At 39.4% G+C, this 14,824-nt stretch overlaps 1 protein-coding gene across 1 annotated transcript in view; it reads left to right on the top strand.

Annotated features, from left to right (window-relative positions):
- The window catches only part of THBS2 (thrombospondin 2), a 48,985-nt gene that overhangs the window by 17,969 nt on the left and 16,192 nt on the right, over positions 1-14,824 (top strand). Inside the window, exons 6-15 of the mRNA XM_030556797.1 lie at positions 340-480; positions 876-972; positions 1,938-2,108; positions 2,953-3,129; positions 5,561-5,734; positions 6,210-6,337; positions 6,462-6,614; positions 7,914-8,132; positions 11,515-11,622; positions 13,532-13,691. Of these exons, the coding sequence (XP_030412657.1) occupies positions 340-480; positions 876-972; positions 1,938-2,108; positions 2,953-3,129; positions 5,561-5,734; positions 6,210-6,337; positions 6,462-6,614; positions 7,914-8,132; positions 11,515-11,622; positions 13,532-13,691 (1,528 nt within the window). The remainder of the gene's footprint in view (positions 1-339; positions 481-875; positions 973-1,937; positions 2,109-2,952; positions 3,130-5,560; positions 5,735-6,209; positions 6,338-6,461; positions 6,615-7,913; positions 8,133-11,514; positions 11,623-13,531; positions 13,692-14,824) is intronic.

Genomic DNA, 14,824 nt, shown 5'->3' with positions numbered 1-14,824 from the left:
ATCATGTTCATACTTTGTAAACAAAGTTTTAATAAGTTACTGCATGTCACAGGATTAGAATTATTTTCCCTTCTGAAGATGAACTACATTGGAGGGAAAAAAAAGCCTTCTACAGTAGATTTTATTGAGCACTAGGTAATTATGATCATAATATTAGCTTAAAGAATTGCACTCTGTGGTACAGTAACTGAGTTGTGTTTTTCTTCTTGGCTAAAGTACATGAATGCATAAAAGTGTAAGTTTTCAATCATATATTAAAGTCAGGTGATTGAGTGATAGTTTCTCTGGTTTTTGTTTTAAGGCTCTTTAGTTATATAATTTATTTGTTTAATCTTTCAGTCTGAGGAGAACCAAATTATGTGGGAATTGATTGGGCCTAACAAAACTCTAAAGAACCAATCAGTCTGCTGGCAGGGTGGTCGTGCCTTTGCAGATAATGAAAACTGGGTTGTGGATAGCTGCACCAAATGTACCTGTGAGGTAAGACTATGGAAGGATTCACCCTATTTCCAAAATGGACAATGGACTGAATTCAGTTTGGCTACTCAATCCTGTTCCAGCATCCAATATTTTATTCAGGGCTTGATCGAAAGCTCACTGAAATCAATAAATAGACTCCCCATTGTCTTTGAGGGGTTTTGGATTAGGTCCTCAATTTCTAATGGACAATACTGCAGACTTATACTGGTAACTTGCTTGGTTTAAAAATATTTTCTTTTATAAAGATCCAATCTCATTAAACAAAATATTTTTGTCATTTAAAATGATGACAAGCAAAATCTCTTCAATATATGGGTAGAATTTTTCCTGGATACACAGATTTGCCTGTATTTGAACATATAGACGAGCCAATATGTTGCTTTCTTTGTATATAGAATTCTAAAACCGTGTGCCATCAAATCACTTGCCCAGCGGTGTTTTGTGCCAATCCATCGTTTATTGAAGGTGAATGCTGTCCTGTCTGCTTTCATTGTAAGTATTTAACAAACAGAAAACCACCTGTTTGTCAGTTTTTAAAAAACCTACTTTATTTAAGGGGTGGTAAAGGAAGAGTTGAAAACCAACTGAGCCAAAGAAAAATCATTATTTAAGCATCAGATAGTGAGGTTTAACTGCATTTTCCCTGGCTGCACATTCCAATTTCCCATTGTGTATTCTTTGCTTTGCTTTCTCTTTTTTTACTATCTGGTTAAAGTAGACTGCAGTCAGAGTGGATTAGTGTGCCTGCCATTCCCCTATAGAATGTGTTTGGATTCTAGAGAAAAATGGGAATTTCTGGTATTTCAGTATAACAATCATTGGAAAGGCAAAAAAGTCTCACAAATTTCTTTTCTCCTTCTGTTGTTTTGAATTTTACAATACTTCACTTATATGGAACAGAATAACAAAAGGATTCTTCCAAGATAGCACTGCAGTTTGTGGCTTGCATTTGTAGTAAGACTAGTTTTGGAAATATATCTTGTTCTGGGCTGGACAGGTCTATTGCAGAAAAAGAAATTGCAAGACATTTTTAATAGTTTCAGTTTTCTGAAGTGTAATATTTATTGCATCATATTCAGGTTTCTTGCCTATTCAGATTATATACAGCTCATATTTTCATTGTGCTCTCAATCACATTTATGGTTATGTTGTGTTCAGGGATGGGTCCAAGCCTCACATTTTGTATCTGGGTCCCAAAGTGTGTAGATGTCTGCCTGCCCCAGATCTAAATTTATAAAATGTGAGGGTGTTCAGATCCAGGTATCTGAGGTGGGCCAATCTTTAACTATGTTTTCTTTTTATATAAAGTTCTCTATCTTTTCTGTGATAGATTAAAATAAAAATCAGAACCAGAGATCTAACTAGCACAGGATAAGTTCTAACAAAAAGACATGTGAGAACAAAAATCTTATGACAAAGGAATTAACAGTGTTAAGCAGTTTTTGCTTCTTTTGCAGCCAAAGACAGTGAAGATGGTTGGTCTCCATGGTCTGAGTGGACAGAGTGCTCAGTGACATGTGGCTCTGGAACACAGCAGAGAGGAAGATCATGTGATGTCACCAGCAACACTTGTGTAGGCCCTTCCATCCAGACAAGAACGTGTAGTCTTGGCAAATGTGACAATCGCAGTGAGTGCTGACATCTCTCTCTCCTTATTCATGTTCTCTCTGCTTCTCCCTTTCTAACCATGAAGCAAAAGGAATCCTAGCCTGGATTTCCTATGCACATTTTGATAGAACTGTATATATTTTAACACTAATTTATGCATTAGTACACTAGTTATCAAGACATACTGTATTTTTGTTCCTTTACTCACCCATCTAATATTCCTCACCTTTAGTGTCAATCTAATATGCATGTGTACTGGCCAGTCTAGTTTTTGCTCTGTAAAAGGAAAGATACTAACAAGTAGGGCCTTTTGCCTTGAGTCAGCATATATGCAGCACTGGCTACCCTGCTGGGGCAGCTAATAGCTTGTGTGTCATTGAGGCATGATTCTCAGCACAGTCCTTAAGCACAGAAGTGTTTAGGATATGGGGAAGAAATACCTGCATTAAGTAGTTATGAAAACTTTTGTAAAATACTAAGTGATCTTATATTTATTGTACTTACAAGGCAGACTAAAGGAACACTGGTCATGATCACTTTCAATGACTCCTGAACAATTATTTAAGACAAGTATTTTCTTATGTACTTACAATACATTTTTTTTAATGATCTGTCCTCTGAACTGAGCTACTCTAACGTCCCCATCAGTCCTGTATTGGTAGTTGTGTTTCATATGTAAGATAGTCTCTGATGTCTGAACCCAAATGTTGGCTTTTGTAACAGATAGTAATAAAAGGTGGGACACCTATTGTAAAATGGAGAAAGCTCTGTGGCAGGGGTAGGTTCACGAGAGAATTTCTATTATGCTCCCAGATGGAACAAGCACTTCCTTATGTTGTGTGGGGTTTTTTTCCCCTCTGTCAGTACGTCAAGATGGTGGCTGGAGTCACTGGTCTCCTTGGTCTTCCTGTTCTGTGACCTGTGGAGTAGGCAACATCACTCGCATCCGTCTCTGCAATTCCCCCATCCCACAGATGGGTGGGAAAATTTGTAAAGGAAGTGGCCGTGAAACAAAAGAATGTGAGGGAGTCCCATGTCCAAGTAAGTTTGTGGGTTTAACCTCAAATTGAAAGTCAAATAGAACTGTATTGTGTGTTCTAAGAAGCCAGGCTCTAAATCAGGGGTTCTCAATCTTTTTCTTTCTGAAGCCCCACAACATGCTAGAAAAACTCCGTGGCCTACCTGTGCCACAACAACTGTTTTTCTGAATATAAAACCAGGGCCAATGTTAGGGGGTAGCAAGCAGGCTGGGCCCCACACCATAGGGTCCACATGAAGCTACATTTTTCAGGTTTTGGGTTCAGCCCCAGGTGGCAGGGCTTAGGACCTCAGGCTTCAGCCCCATGCAGTGGGGCTTTGGCTTTCTACCCTGGGTCCCAGCAAGTATAATGTTGGCCCTGCTTGGAGGCTCCCTGAAACCTGCTCTTAGCCCCCAAGGGGGCCCCGGGCCCCTGGTTGAGAACCATTGCTCTAAATTATAATGATAGTGATTCAGGGTCTAACATGTAGCCTTGGAGATGGATTAGTATAAGCCTATGGTATGTGGTCACTTGGCTCTGTTCCTTTGCTTTGTTTTTTGGGACTGTGGCATTGGATTCAGAAAAGAAAGTTCAGAAGCAGTATGGTCTTGTGGGTTAATCTTGCTGGAGGATTCTCTGCAGCTTGAGGTCTTCAAACCACAATTTGAGGACTTCAATAACTCAGACGTAGGTTAGGGATTTGTTACAGGAGTGGGTGGGTGAGATTCTGTGGCCTGCATTGTGCAGGAGGTCAGACTAGATGATCATAATGGTCCCTTCTGACCTTAAAGTCTATGAGTTAATCAGGGGAATGGAAATTGGACATCTAGGGTTCTACTTGTGCCCTTACCAGTGACTCAGTATGTGGCCTTTTGCAAGTCACGTTGCCTCTCAGTGCCTTGGTTTCCTTATTATTATGCTTACCTAGCTCACAGGAATATTTTAAGAAGAGATGAGTGGCAATGGTGTTGTCTGAGGCTTTGCAAGCTTCTTAAATTGTTATTGGGTTTAAAAAATTAAAGTTTGGGAATCTTTCCTTCCTGTAACTTGAAGACATAGTTTCCAAGGATAATTCAAATATACAATAACAAACAAATAAACATGTTTTCTATCTAAAGGGAAACCTTTGCTATGTATTAGGAACTGAAGTAGTATCCCCCTAAAGCTGGCATAATTATGTGCCTTATATATAGTATACATGCATAATTTATATTTAAAAAAAAATCTTTCTCCCTCATTTCTTTTTTTCCTCACAGTCAGTTTAGATTTGTTTTTCATTCTGCCCACTTCCTGCTCAATTTCATCCTATTTTTTACAGTATTTTCTCTCTCTGTTCACAGTCTCGCAAGTCTATCATGGCATGTGAATCCAAGTATATTAAAGTGAAGGTTGACCTTCTGAATCCACTGTATATTTGAGTGGATTGAAAAACAGGCAAAATTAATTTACTCCTCTCTACCTATGAGGCCAAATTACTACAAGTCCCAGGTGTTTTTTATTTATTGAGAGCCATCAGTGTGCTTGGTGCTGTACAACGCGTATGGGAAAACACAATCTGTATTCTGGGAAGTTAGGTCCAGATTCTGTTCTTATACTAATGTAATCCTGGAATAACTATATCAAAATCATTGAAGTTGCACTAGCATAAAATGTGCATGAAATCAAAATCAGGCCCTTATAGCCAGAGTTAGCTAGGCAGTACAGTTTGGAATACGAAATGAGAGGGAATTCTGTGGGTGGTGTATATGTCATGTTACTGTAAAAATGTTGTGTAAGTTAGCAGACTTACTTTCAAGTTTTGATAGAAGTAGTTTCCTTAAAAAGGGATTTGAATGTAAAACATTGAGGTCATTTGCTAACTATAGAAGGAGATCCCAGAATGCAGTTAAATGCATTGAGCTAGATCTTCATCACCAAATATAAACAAAAGAGTCTCAGCACCAAGTGCAAGCTGAGGGTTTTTTCAGCTGTAAGTTCTGATTAGAAACAGCTGGTTCAGATTGGCTCCTAACAAAATGACTTCTCAGGACACCTTAATCATGGAAGAAGTCACAGGGCTCAGAGTTATGCAGGTCATATGCTTGGTGTTCTCCCATGTCATATTTCCATAACAGAAGTTGTTTTAATAACAATCTCATCAGTGAATGTTGAAAATCCAGATGCATCAGCCAACATAAACTACTTCTGATCACTTTAATTGAAAATATAACATATGAAAAGGTGTTGCATGCTGTTATGAGTTGTCAACAATAACTAAAATGGCTGAAAAATCCATGTATTTACCTGGAAATATTGTAATCTCAGTTTTCAGCTGTTCGGTTTCATTTTTTCCTCTGGGTACAATTACAAACTGTTTATAGAGCTATCAGAAGGAAGAGTTACCTTTATAGTACTGAATGTTGTCTGCAGTATGTTGCTCATGCTAATTTTCCCCTTTGTCCTGCATGTTCCAGTTAATGGTAGATGGGGTCCCTGGTCTCCATGGTCCGCATGCTCTGTCACCTGTGGAGGAGGGATCCGTGAGAGGTCTCGTCTCTGTAACAGCCCAGAGCCACAGTATGGAGGAAAGAAATGTGTGGGAGATGTCCAGCAACATGATATATGCAACAAGAATGATTGCCCGATTGGTGTGTATGCATTGAGTGACCAACAGAGAGCTATACAGCTTGCAAACTTTGTTATTGTTAGTTATTTATCTCCTGTCACATGGATAACAATACTAATTGATATTAGAGAGTCTACATGTATGAAATACACTAATTCAGTCCCTGTTTCAGAAAAGCACTTACATAAATGCTTAAGTCTAATTCACTTCAGTGAAACACTATGCATGTGCAGATTGTTAAGTGTTGTCTGGAATAAGAAGATTTCCTGCATCAGGGTCTCAGTATACTATTAATATAGTCAACTGTTTGTAGCAGTCCATGAACCAAAAAGGAAATGCATTCATATACAGTTGAATGTTCAAATATTTTTAATTGTCAGCATTCCATCATTTTTATCTATTTCAATGAGTGGAGAATGTTTTTCTTTAACCCGGGTTACAGTTCTTTACTTTCTGCACTACTCCCCTTATTTACATTTTTGCTTGTGTTTTGACAGATGGGTGTTTGTCAAATCCATGCTTTCTTGGAGCAGAATGCAGCAGTTATCCTGATGGGTCTTGGTCATGTGGCCCATGTCCAGCTGGGTACCTTGGTAATGGAACAGTGTGTGAGGATCTTGATGAGGTATGCGTTGTTTCAGTTGTCAATCAACATGAAACATTTCCTTGAGGCTATTTATAAAGATTGTATGGTGACTATACAACAGGCTAACTTGGTTCTTTCATTTTGCTTCTTTGTTTTTCCATAGTGTATAGCTGTGCCAGACGTTTGTTTTAAGGTGAATCATCTCCATCGCTGTGTGAACGTGAATCCAGGGTTCCACTGCCTGCCCTGCCCTCCACGCTACAAAGGAAATCAGCCTTTCGGGGTCGGCCTGGAGGCTGCCAAGGCAGAAAAGCAAGTAAGTGATGTTGAAGAGGGGTCAATGGTTAGGAATGTGATGGAAACTGAAACCTATCTAAGCATTCTCCATAAAAAACAAATTGTGAAAGAATATTTCATAAATTTGGGCAACAAACAAATATAGCCACAAATAGCTAAGCACCAGATTTTCAAATGTACATAAGCAGCTACAGATATAGATAGACACCTAGTGGGATTTTCAGAAGCTCGTAGGTGACTAACTCTCATTGAAATCAATGGGAGTTAGGCGCCAGGGTGCTTTTGAAAAATCACAGTAGGCATCTATCTCTTTTGTAGGTGCCTAAAATACCTTTAAAAATACAGTCCTAAATGTGGATGCAACTTTTCTACTAATATGATGGTGCATTGGGCCTGATTATCCACTGCTCGTCACCTTGTGTAGTCATTTCTACCTGTGTGAAATGAGTGCAAAATGCTACAAGGCCAGAATGGTAGCCTTTTAAACCCAGAGTTTGCAATCCCTTTTCACAGGTGTAAAAGACTGCATAAGAGGCAGTGCAGTGGAAAGGTAGGATGATTATCTTGATAAATACACCAAAGTAAGTCATCAAACATCTGTCTGAAGATCTCACTTTTCTAAATGCCAGTAGGTCAAGATGTTTGTGTGTGGGGAGGGGTGGGGCAAAGGAGAGGAAATGACACAGAGGAATGTTATCTCATAGAAAACTAAGGCAACTTCTTTAAAACAGCTGCCATGAGACTTCATCAGTCTCTTCTTTTTGAGCCATGCTGTAGTTAGCTCAACATGTGAAGTCTAAATGTACAACACCTGTTAAAATTAAGCCACTCAAAACTTACCAGGAAAAACAAAAGAAATAAGAGGAAAGTGACAGTAAACTTGCTGACAGGATATTTGTTTGTCTCTCTGGTTTAAGAAAAAAATGACTACACACCAGCTGGTAGACTTAGAGCATTATATCCTGAAGACCAGTACTCTAAAGGAAATGGGTGTGTGCAGTTTTTCCTGTCCATAATGAGAATTAATGGCTCCTAGAGGAATGCAGACATAATTCCAAAAAACATAAATTAATTGTTTAAATTTATTTATTGAGTAATGTCCATTTGTACCTGTGGTTATGCTTTTTTTTTTTTTGTATTGCCAGTTATCTACAATTGTGAACTGACAAAATAAACTGTATGGCGTAGACCAACATTTTTTTTAAAAAGTGCCTAAATTGAGACATCTAAATAAGTGGCCTGGGTTTCAAAAGTGCTGAGGACCTAGAAGTTCCTACTGATGTCATTAAGTTTGAATGAGTGCGATCTGTTCTTATAGGAGTGTGAACCTGAAAATCCATGCCTAGATATGACACACAGCTGCCACAAATCTGCAGAGTGCATCTACCTGGGCCATTTCAGTGACCCTATGTACAAGTGTGAATGTAGAACAGGATATGCCGGTGACGGACGCATCTGCGGTGAAGATTCTGACCTGGATGGTTGGCCCAATAGCAACCTGGTCTGTGCTGCCAATGCTACTTACCATTGCATGAAGGTAAGCAGGAAGGGGCAATAAAAAGATGTTGTGTCACAACCAATTTTCTTTTTTTAATAGCTAAGGATATTTCTTTTCATTATAAAACTGGTGATGGTTTCTATGCAGACTTGAACTGTTAAGGTATCCAGTCTTTCTATGAGATAGTATTGAATGTATATTCACTAACACCTTAATGGAATCCTGTATTTCACTGGCTCACAATTATCCTATTCTGTAAATAGGAAAAAGAGGGATCACTCCTGGGTCACTTCTTATCCCAAACTGTCAGTCCCCTTCCCTTTGTAGCAGAATTCTGTTTCTGTTCTGGGAGGTCTTCTGGGGACCACTAAGAGGAGTTCCATGGACCATCATTTGAGAATTGCTCAAGCATTACTTGCATGAAAAGCTCTTCTCTAAAGAGTTATCTAAGAAGACTGAAACTATGCAGTCACCAAAATTCAGCAGGAGCTTGTGCACTGGTAGCCAGATATTAATAATGTTCTATGACAGAATGCTGGTTCTGTGGGGTATTATGCCAAAAGTGTTCAGCCCCATGCAACTTCATCCCCACTTGTGACCTAGCACACCTCACTCCACAACAAAGGAGGCAATAGGATTATAATGATCTGGTATTGCTGATTGAGGGGCAGATGGAGCAGGACTGCTGAGATAGTAGAGAAAGGGTAGATGGTGGTTAGGATAAATGTTTCTGGGACCATGGGTGAACTTGGCCTCAGCTCAGAAAGGTCCTTAAGCATGTACTCAACTTCAAGCACCTGAGCAGTCCCACTGAAATCACTGCACTATCGACATGCTTACTGTTAGGCATGTGCTTAAGCACTTCGCTGAGTTAGTCTTTATGCAACGACATTGGCTGCATAGGCCTACAGATGGCACTGTTTTCTTTTGATTGCTCTTTTTCAGTTCTAAACACGACCTGCTTAGATTTCTGTTTCTGTCCCATATTAAAAACAACAAAGGTCCTTAATTTACTTGTGAATGCAACCAACCTGTCCCAAGCAATGGCATCCTCTTCATTTGGTTTTGTTGCCACTGTCAGAGTGCTAGAACCGTGTCAAATTCTGAACTAGCGTAATGGGCAAACAAATGAGAAACTTTACACAGAGACTAACAGTGTTTAAGCTAAGAGTGTTAAATGGGGCAAAAAGTCACCCAGGTGTAACTACATTAAAGTCAATGGCATTACATCAGGAATGAATTTGAGCCAATGCCTTATTAACAGAAAGGGTGTATTAGATAGACCCTTGCTGAACACTAGTCTCAGATGCTGAACTTTCTCACGCTGCCTGCTGTCGGCTCATTGTAGATCTGGCCAACTCAGCATTTGCAGTTCATATATTCTTTTTGGCTGCTGTCATCAGGACATGCAACATGTTGACTCAAGATGCAACACAAAAGATCCGCTTTCATTAAGAACATAACATGTTGAACACATTTAGAGGAGACTGTTCCCAAAGGTTCAGTCCTGTCTTTCTGTAAGACATACATTAATTTTATAGAAACAAATGTTTGATTAAAAAGGTCTAGTTAAAAAATAGAAAATATTCTCAGGCAGTAGCACTCATTAGAAATTATTCTAGTTTAGTAATTTTCTAAAAAAAAAAAGAAAGCTATCCTTCCCCTACTCTGTGAAAGTGATTGAAAAATAACTTATTGTCTAAATAAATGTAATATATTGAATTTAAATTTACTTTTAATTCTCTCAAAATTTTCAGGTATAGACATTTTTTCCTCCAGAATTCCTGTACTGAAAAAATGAAACATTAGCCTAAATATGATACTTTGGAGTCTAACATTGGGTCAGGCATTAAGGGTTCATCTGTATATACAAAAAAAAAGGAGTCCTAAAAGTTCATTTTGAGTCCTAAAGAGGTTCATTTTGATTTTGATAATTATCCAAAAACTATAATGCTTTTTCCTCAGCTTATCTAGATGAACAGAATCTCTTGAGCTTGAAAATTTGGGCTGGAAATGTCATGAGAATAGATTTTCCTGAGATTTCAACATTTTCTTGGCTGATCCTGGACTCAAATATATGTGCCATAAGAACAATATTTCTGCAGTGCTTTGGCATGTCCAGTTTTGGTTTCAAGCAGAAGTGGAAAGGTGAAAATAAGTGAAAACAGCAGTGAGAACAACTTATAACCCCAGAAAAGGTTTAGTGTAGGAAATAAACAATGGTTTGAGTGGCTTTTTACATTTTCACCCATTCTTTATCCCAAGGCAGAATGATGACCCAAGGTAAGGCATAAATTTGTAATAGTGAGAGTAATTAACCATTGGAACAATTTACCAAGTATTGTGGTGGATTCTCCATCACTGACAATTAGATGCTTTTCTAAATGATCTGTTCTAGTAATTATTCTGGGGAATTTCTATGGCCTGTGTTATACAGAAGGTCTGACTAGATCATCACAATGGTCCCTTCTGGCCTTGGAATCTATGAATCTATTTTTCCACTAACTATACTATTTTAAAAGAAAATAGTAGTTAAAACATTGGATCATTGTTTCACTTTTTGATATTTATATTTCCAATTTAGAAAGCCCACATAGTTATTGTAAGAGATATTAGATCCTTCAGTCACCAAATCCTGCTCTTCTTTGCACCATTTTGATGCCATTGGGGTACATTCATGCAACCTCACTGAATTAAATGGGATTCTATGACTGTAAATGAGAACAGAAGTTGCCTCCATGTGTTAATCAGAGTAATTGCTTTCTTGAACCAAAGTTTTTGAAAATCTGTACTTATTTTTTTTGCCTAATCCAGAAAGCAGTTCAGTTGGAATAATCACCCTTTCCTCAGTTCTGATCTTCAATGTGAAATAAAAAAAGGATACATTTGCCTTTTATTTTCAAAAGTCTTGGAAATTTAACAGTGCAAAAGGACACATGTCTCAAAACTACAGCCCCATGTCTATGTCTTTGTTGCATTAACTTTCCATATGGCAGATTACATCTGAAGATCATCCTTTTAGTTTTCAACTTCATTCTTCTGGTTAAAGGCAGCCAAAGCCAGCCACATTATGTTGCAGTCTTCAAAGTTCCTTCATGAGCTGTCCAAAAGGAGCTGACACTGTGTGTGTGTGTGGTTTTTTTCCTATCAGATGCTCTCAGTTAAAATACACTCCAAACATTTCTTCTAACAGAAGGAAGTTGGGGAATGTGATTTGTAACTTTATTTAATTTATTTTACAGCATGAAAACTGGATGAACTAATATTTTTGGCAACAAACAAACACAGAGTCTTTAAAAAGTACCTGTGACTGATTTTCTCAGCTTTGTGTTTGTAGCCTCTTGTGGGCTATATAGTCTTCAAGCCCATGTAACGAGCCTGTAACATAACATAAATATAATGTACTGATTTTTCTGGACAGGATAACTGCCCCCATCTGCCTAATTCTGGACAGGAAGACTTTGATAAGGATGGCAAAGGTGATGCCTGTGATGAAGATGATGACAATGATGGGGTAGAGGATGACAAAGTATGCGATTTTATTTAATGGTTGATTTTTAAAAAATGTCTTTTATCATTTTAATGCAACTCCCTGTAATGGGGTGGGGGGTCCCTGTCCAGTGCGGGGTGAGTACACCCTGTCTCTCAAGCTGCATTCTGCCTCTAGGCAGTGAGGCCTAAGAGCTTAAGTCCACGAACTGGCTCTTTGCTGTAGGGTTGTGCAGCCTAGGAGTCAGGGTCTATAGCAGCCCCCTGAATCCCTGGGGTGTAAGGACTAGATGCCAGAGTCACTAGCAATACCCTGGCTCCCAAGGAAGTGATGCTTAGAGGCCAGCGTCAATAGGATTGGGCTGCCTATCAGGGGGGTAGTGGCCAGGGTAGGGAGTCCCCGGCCCTCCCTGATCCACCAGGTCTCAGCCCAAGGCCCTGGTAGTGATGAATAGACTCGCCACTTAGTCAGCAAGGATCTGCCTGAAACACTCTGACTGCTGTAGGGACAATGGTTAGTCTCTCCCTGGCCTACTTCCTGCTGTGACTCCTGCAGTCCTGGCCTATGTGTCTTCGGGGTCTCTGTCCTCGAGTTGTGCTGATCCTGGGGGCTCCAAACTCCAATTGGCATCCTCAGGTACCTGCCTGAGTCTCAGTGTCTCCTGCTCCCACAGTGTGGGGCCCCAGCAGCTCTTGGGCTGGAGCCTGCAGCATGCATCCTTCCTCTCCAGCAGCTAGCCCAGACTGAGCTGGGCTGCTCCCTCTTATACTGGTGTTACACTTTGAGCATGTCCAGGAGGGACATGGGGGCTTGGCTTAGCCCACAGTCAGGAGTTAAGCCTTCCCTGTCCATTGCGGGGTATATGCACCCTGTCACACTCCCTTACAAGAAATAATTAAGGACTTTGTGGATCAGATCCTCAGTTGCATTAGGGTAGCTTTGAACCTCCCTGTCTTATCTCAATTACCCTTGGGGGGTACAGCCTAGTGCAGAGCAGAGTAGGATTGCAGGAGCTCAAAGAGGACCTAATGCCCCTTTCAAGTCTCCACCCTATCCCGTACTGTGCTGAGTGCTCTGTGGCATCATCTTAGGGTTTTGGTATATTGACTAGAGCAGGAGCTGGTCCTCTGGTTTAAATAAAAAGTGCCATTTGATTGCTCTGTCTGCACTGGGGAGAATGTAACAACAAAAGGGAAAAATGAGGTGTAGTCTGCGGTGTGCTTTCATGTTCTGGATCTGACCCATGCAGTCTGTATTTGGAAACTTTAAAAAAAAAAGTTGAACAAGCATTTAATCAATAACATTTATTTTGCATGTGCAGTTACAGAAATTATTGCCTTCAGTTACATTGTCCAGTTAGGTGACACTGAAGTGAGTAGCCTTCTCTCTCAGGCACATTTATTTTTTTGTTACCATATGGCAGTATTTGATAAAATAGGACATATTTTGCCTTTCCTTTATATCTTTTCTTAGAAGATCCAAAATAGTGAAGTCTGGCTTTTGCATTAAGACAGTAATTTGTCTTTATGGAAAATGCTTGCACAACAACAAAATAGTGCAGAATATTCTCCAGTGACTTCTCTTAAGGTTCTGAGAGACCTAGTTTCCTCTCCACACACATATGTTGGACCTGATCCTCCACTGCCTTGCGCATTAGGTAGTCATTTACATTTGTACAAAATGGATGTAATATGCCTATTAATCTGCATTAATATTTTGCACCCGCTTCGCAGAGGTGTAAATAGCTACACAAGGGAAAAGGCTAAGCTCATCAGTGGAAGGCACACTTGTACATCAATTTATACGTCTTAGTTTCATTTTCACTTTCATTTCTTCCTAAGTGGAATATGAGGGATGGGAGGATGGGGAAATACTTCTTGATAAACGAAATAGTGCCTCGAACCAAGCTGTGATTTATATTCTTAAATCCTTTGCTTCTGCTTGCTAGGACAATTGCCCCCTTCTGTTCAACCCCCGTCAGCTTGATTATGACAAGGATGAAGTTGGTGACCGCTGTGATAATTGCCCGTATGTGCACAACCCTGCTCAGATTGACACTGATAATAATGGAGAGGGTGACTCATGTGCTGTGGATATTGATGGTGATGGTATGTTCTTTTTCGCTAAATCAAACAGCAACTGGTTACTATTCCAGACCTAATACTTATGGACAGTGGGTGGGCTAGTTGAATTTGTATGTAAAATAAAATCAGTTCCATCTTATATTTTACTGTCAGAAATATAGAAAAAGAAAGAGAAGACCAAGGTCCATCAATCCCCAGGCTCTGCATTGAACACAGGACATTGATTATAGGCTCATAGACTTTAAAGACAGAAGGGACCATCATGATCATCTTGTCTGACTTCCTGCACATTGCAGGCCACAGGACCTCACCCACCATTCCTGTAATAGGCCTATAACCTTGGCTTGTGTTGCTGAAGTCCTCAAATCTTATGTGAAAATAATGTGAAATGTACCCACATGAATGTAATAGGTCACCCATGTTCAATGTTCTCGATAAATCACACTTCCCCAGCCCATTCTAAGGCTCATGCAAATATCTCTCAGAGGAGAAGAATTTCTTCCTGACTCCAAAATAATCAGGATGCAATATTCTACTTTTGTTTCCTGTTTGTATACTAGAGAAGAAAAAAGATATCAGTTAAGGCAATATCTAGAGGATATTAATCTGGGCCAGTTAAAATCAGAATTGACCTGGATAATCATACAAAGCTCAAGCCAATCCAAACTCAAACATCCTCTGAGTTTTGAAAAAGAGAGTTTTAATTTGCTTATTTCTACACACCTCTCTAATCTTGGTTTTGGCTAGAAATGGAAACAAAAACATTGAAATATCTTTAGAAAGCTTGTTCTTGAAGCATTTCTAACATGGTTGAAACCCAGAAATGTTAGAAATAATAGAAAAAAGTCTGGTCTTGGATTTGCTTCAGTAATCATGCAACTTTTGGACACTTTTCTGAATTGAACCTCTTGAAGTTCTCCCATCACTCACAACATCGGATTCTTACGAGAGCTCATGGGACTTCTGCATGTGCAATGAGTGAAAAACATAACCCTGTATCTTTGGCTGAGACTCCGTATTTCAAAGTTTATATAAAGCTCCAGAAACCATATAATTGAAGAGATGATCCTAGTGTTATCTTCTGGCACTTGTGCCAACATTGTCTTAACTTTTTTTTGTCATCATGATATAATTTTGGAAGGAGAGGACAATTTGTT

This window comes from Gopherus evgoodei, chromosome 3 (assembly GCF_007399415.2).
Source record: "Gopherus evgoodei ecotype Sinaloan lineage chromosome 3, rGopEvg1_v1.p, whole genome shotgun sequence".
Taxonomy (NCBI): domain Eukaryota; kingdom Metazoa; phylum Chordata; order Testudines; family Testudinidae; genus Gopherus; species Gopherus evgoodei.
The sequence above is the reverse complement of the archived record's forward strand: the minus strand, read 5'-3'. Positions and strand labels throughout refer to the sequence as shown.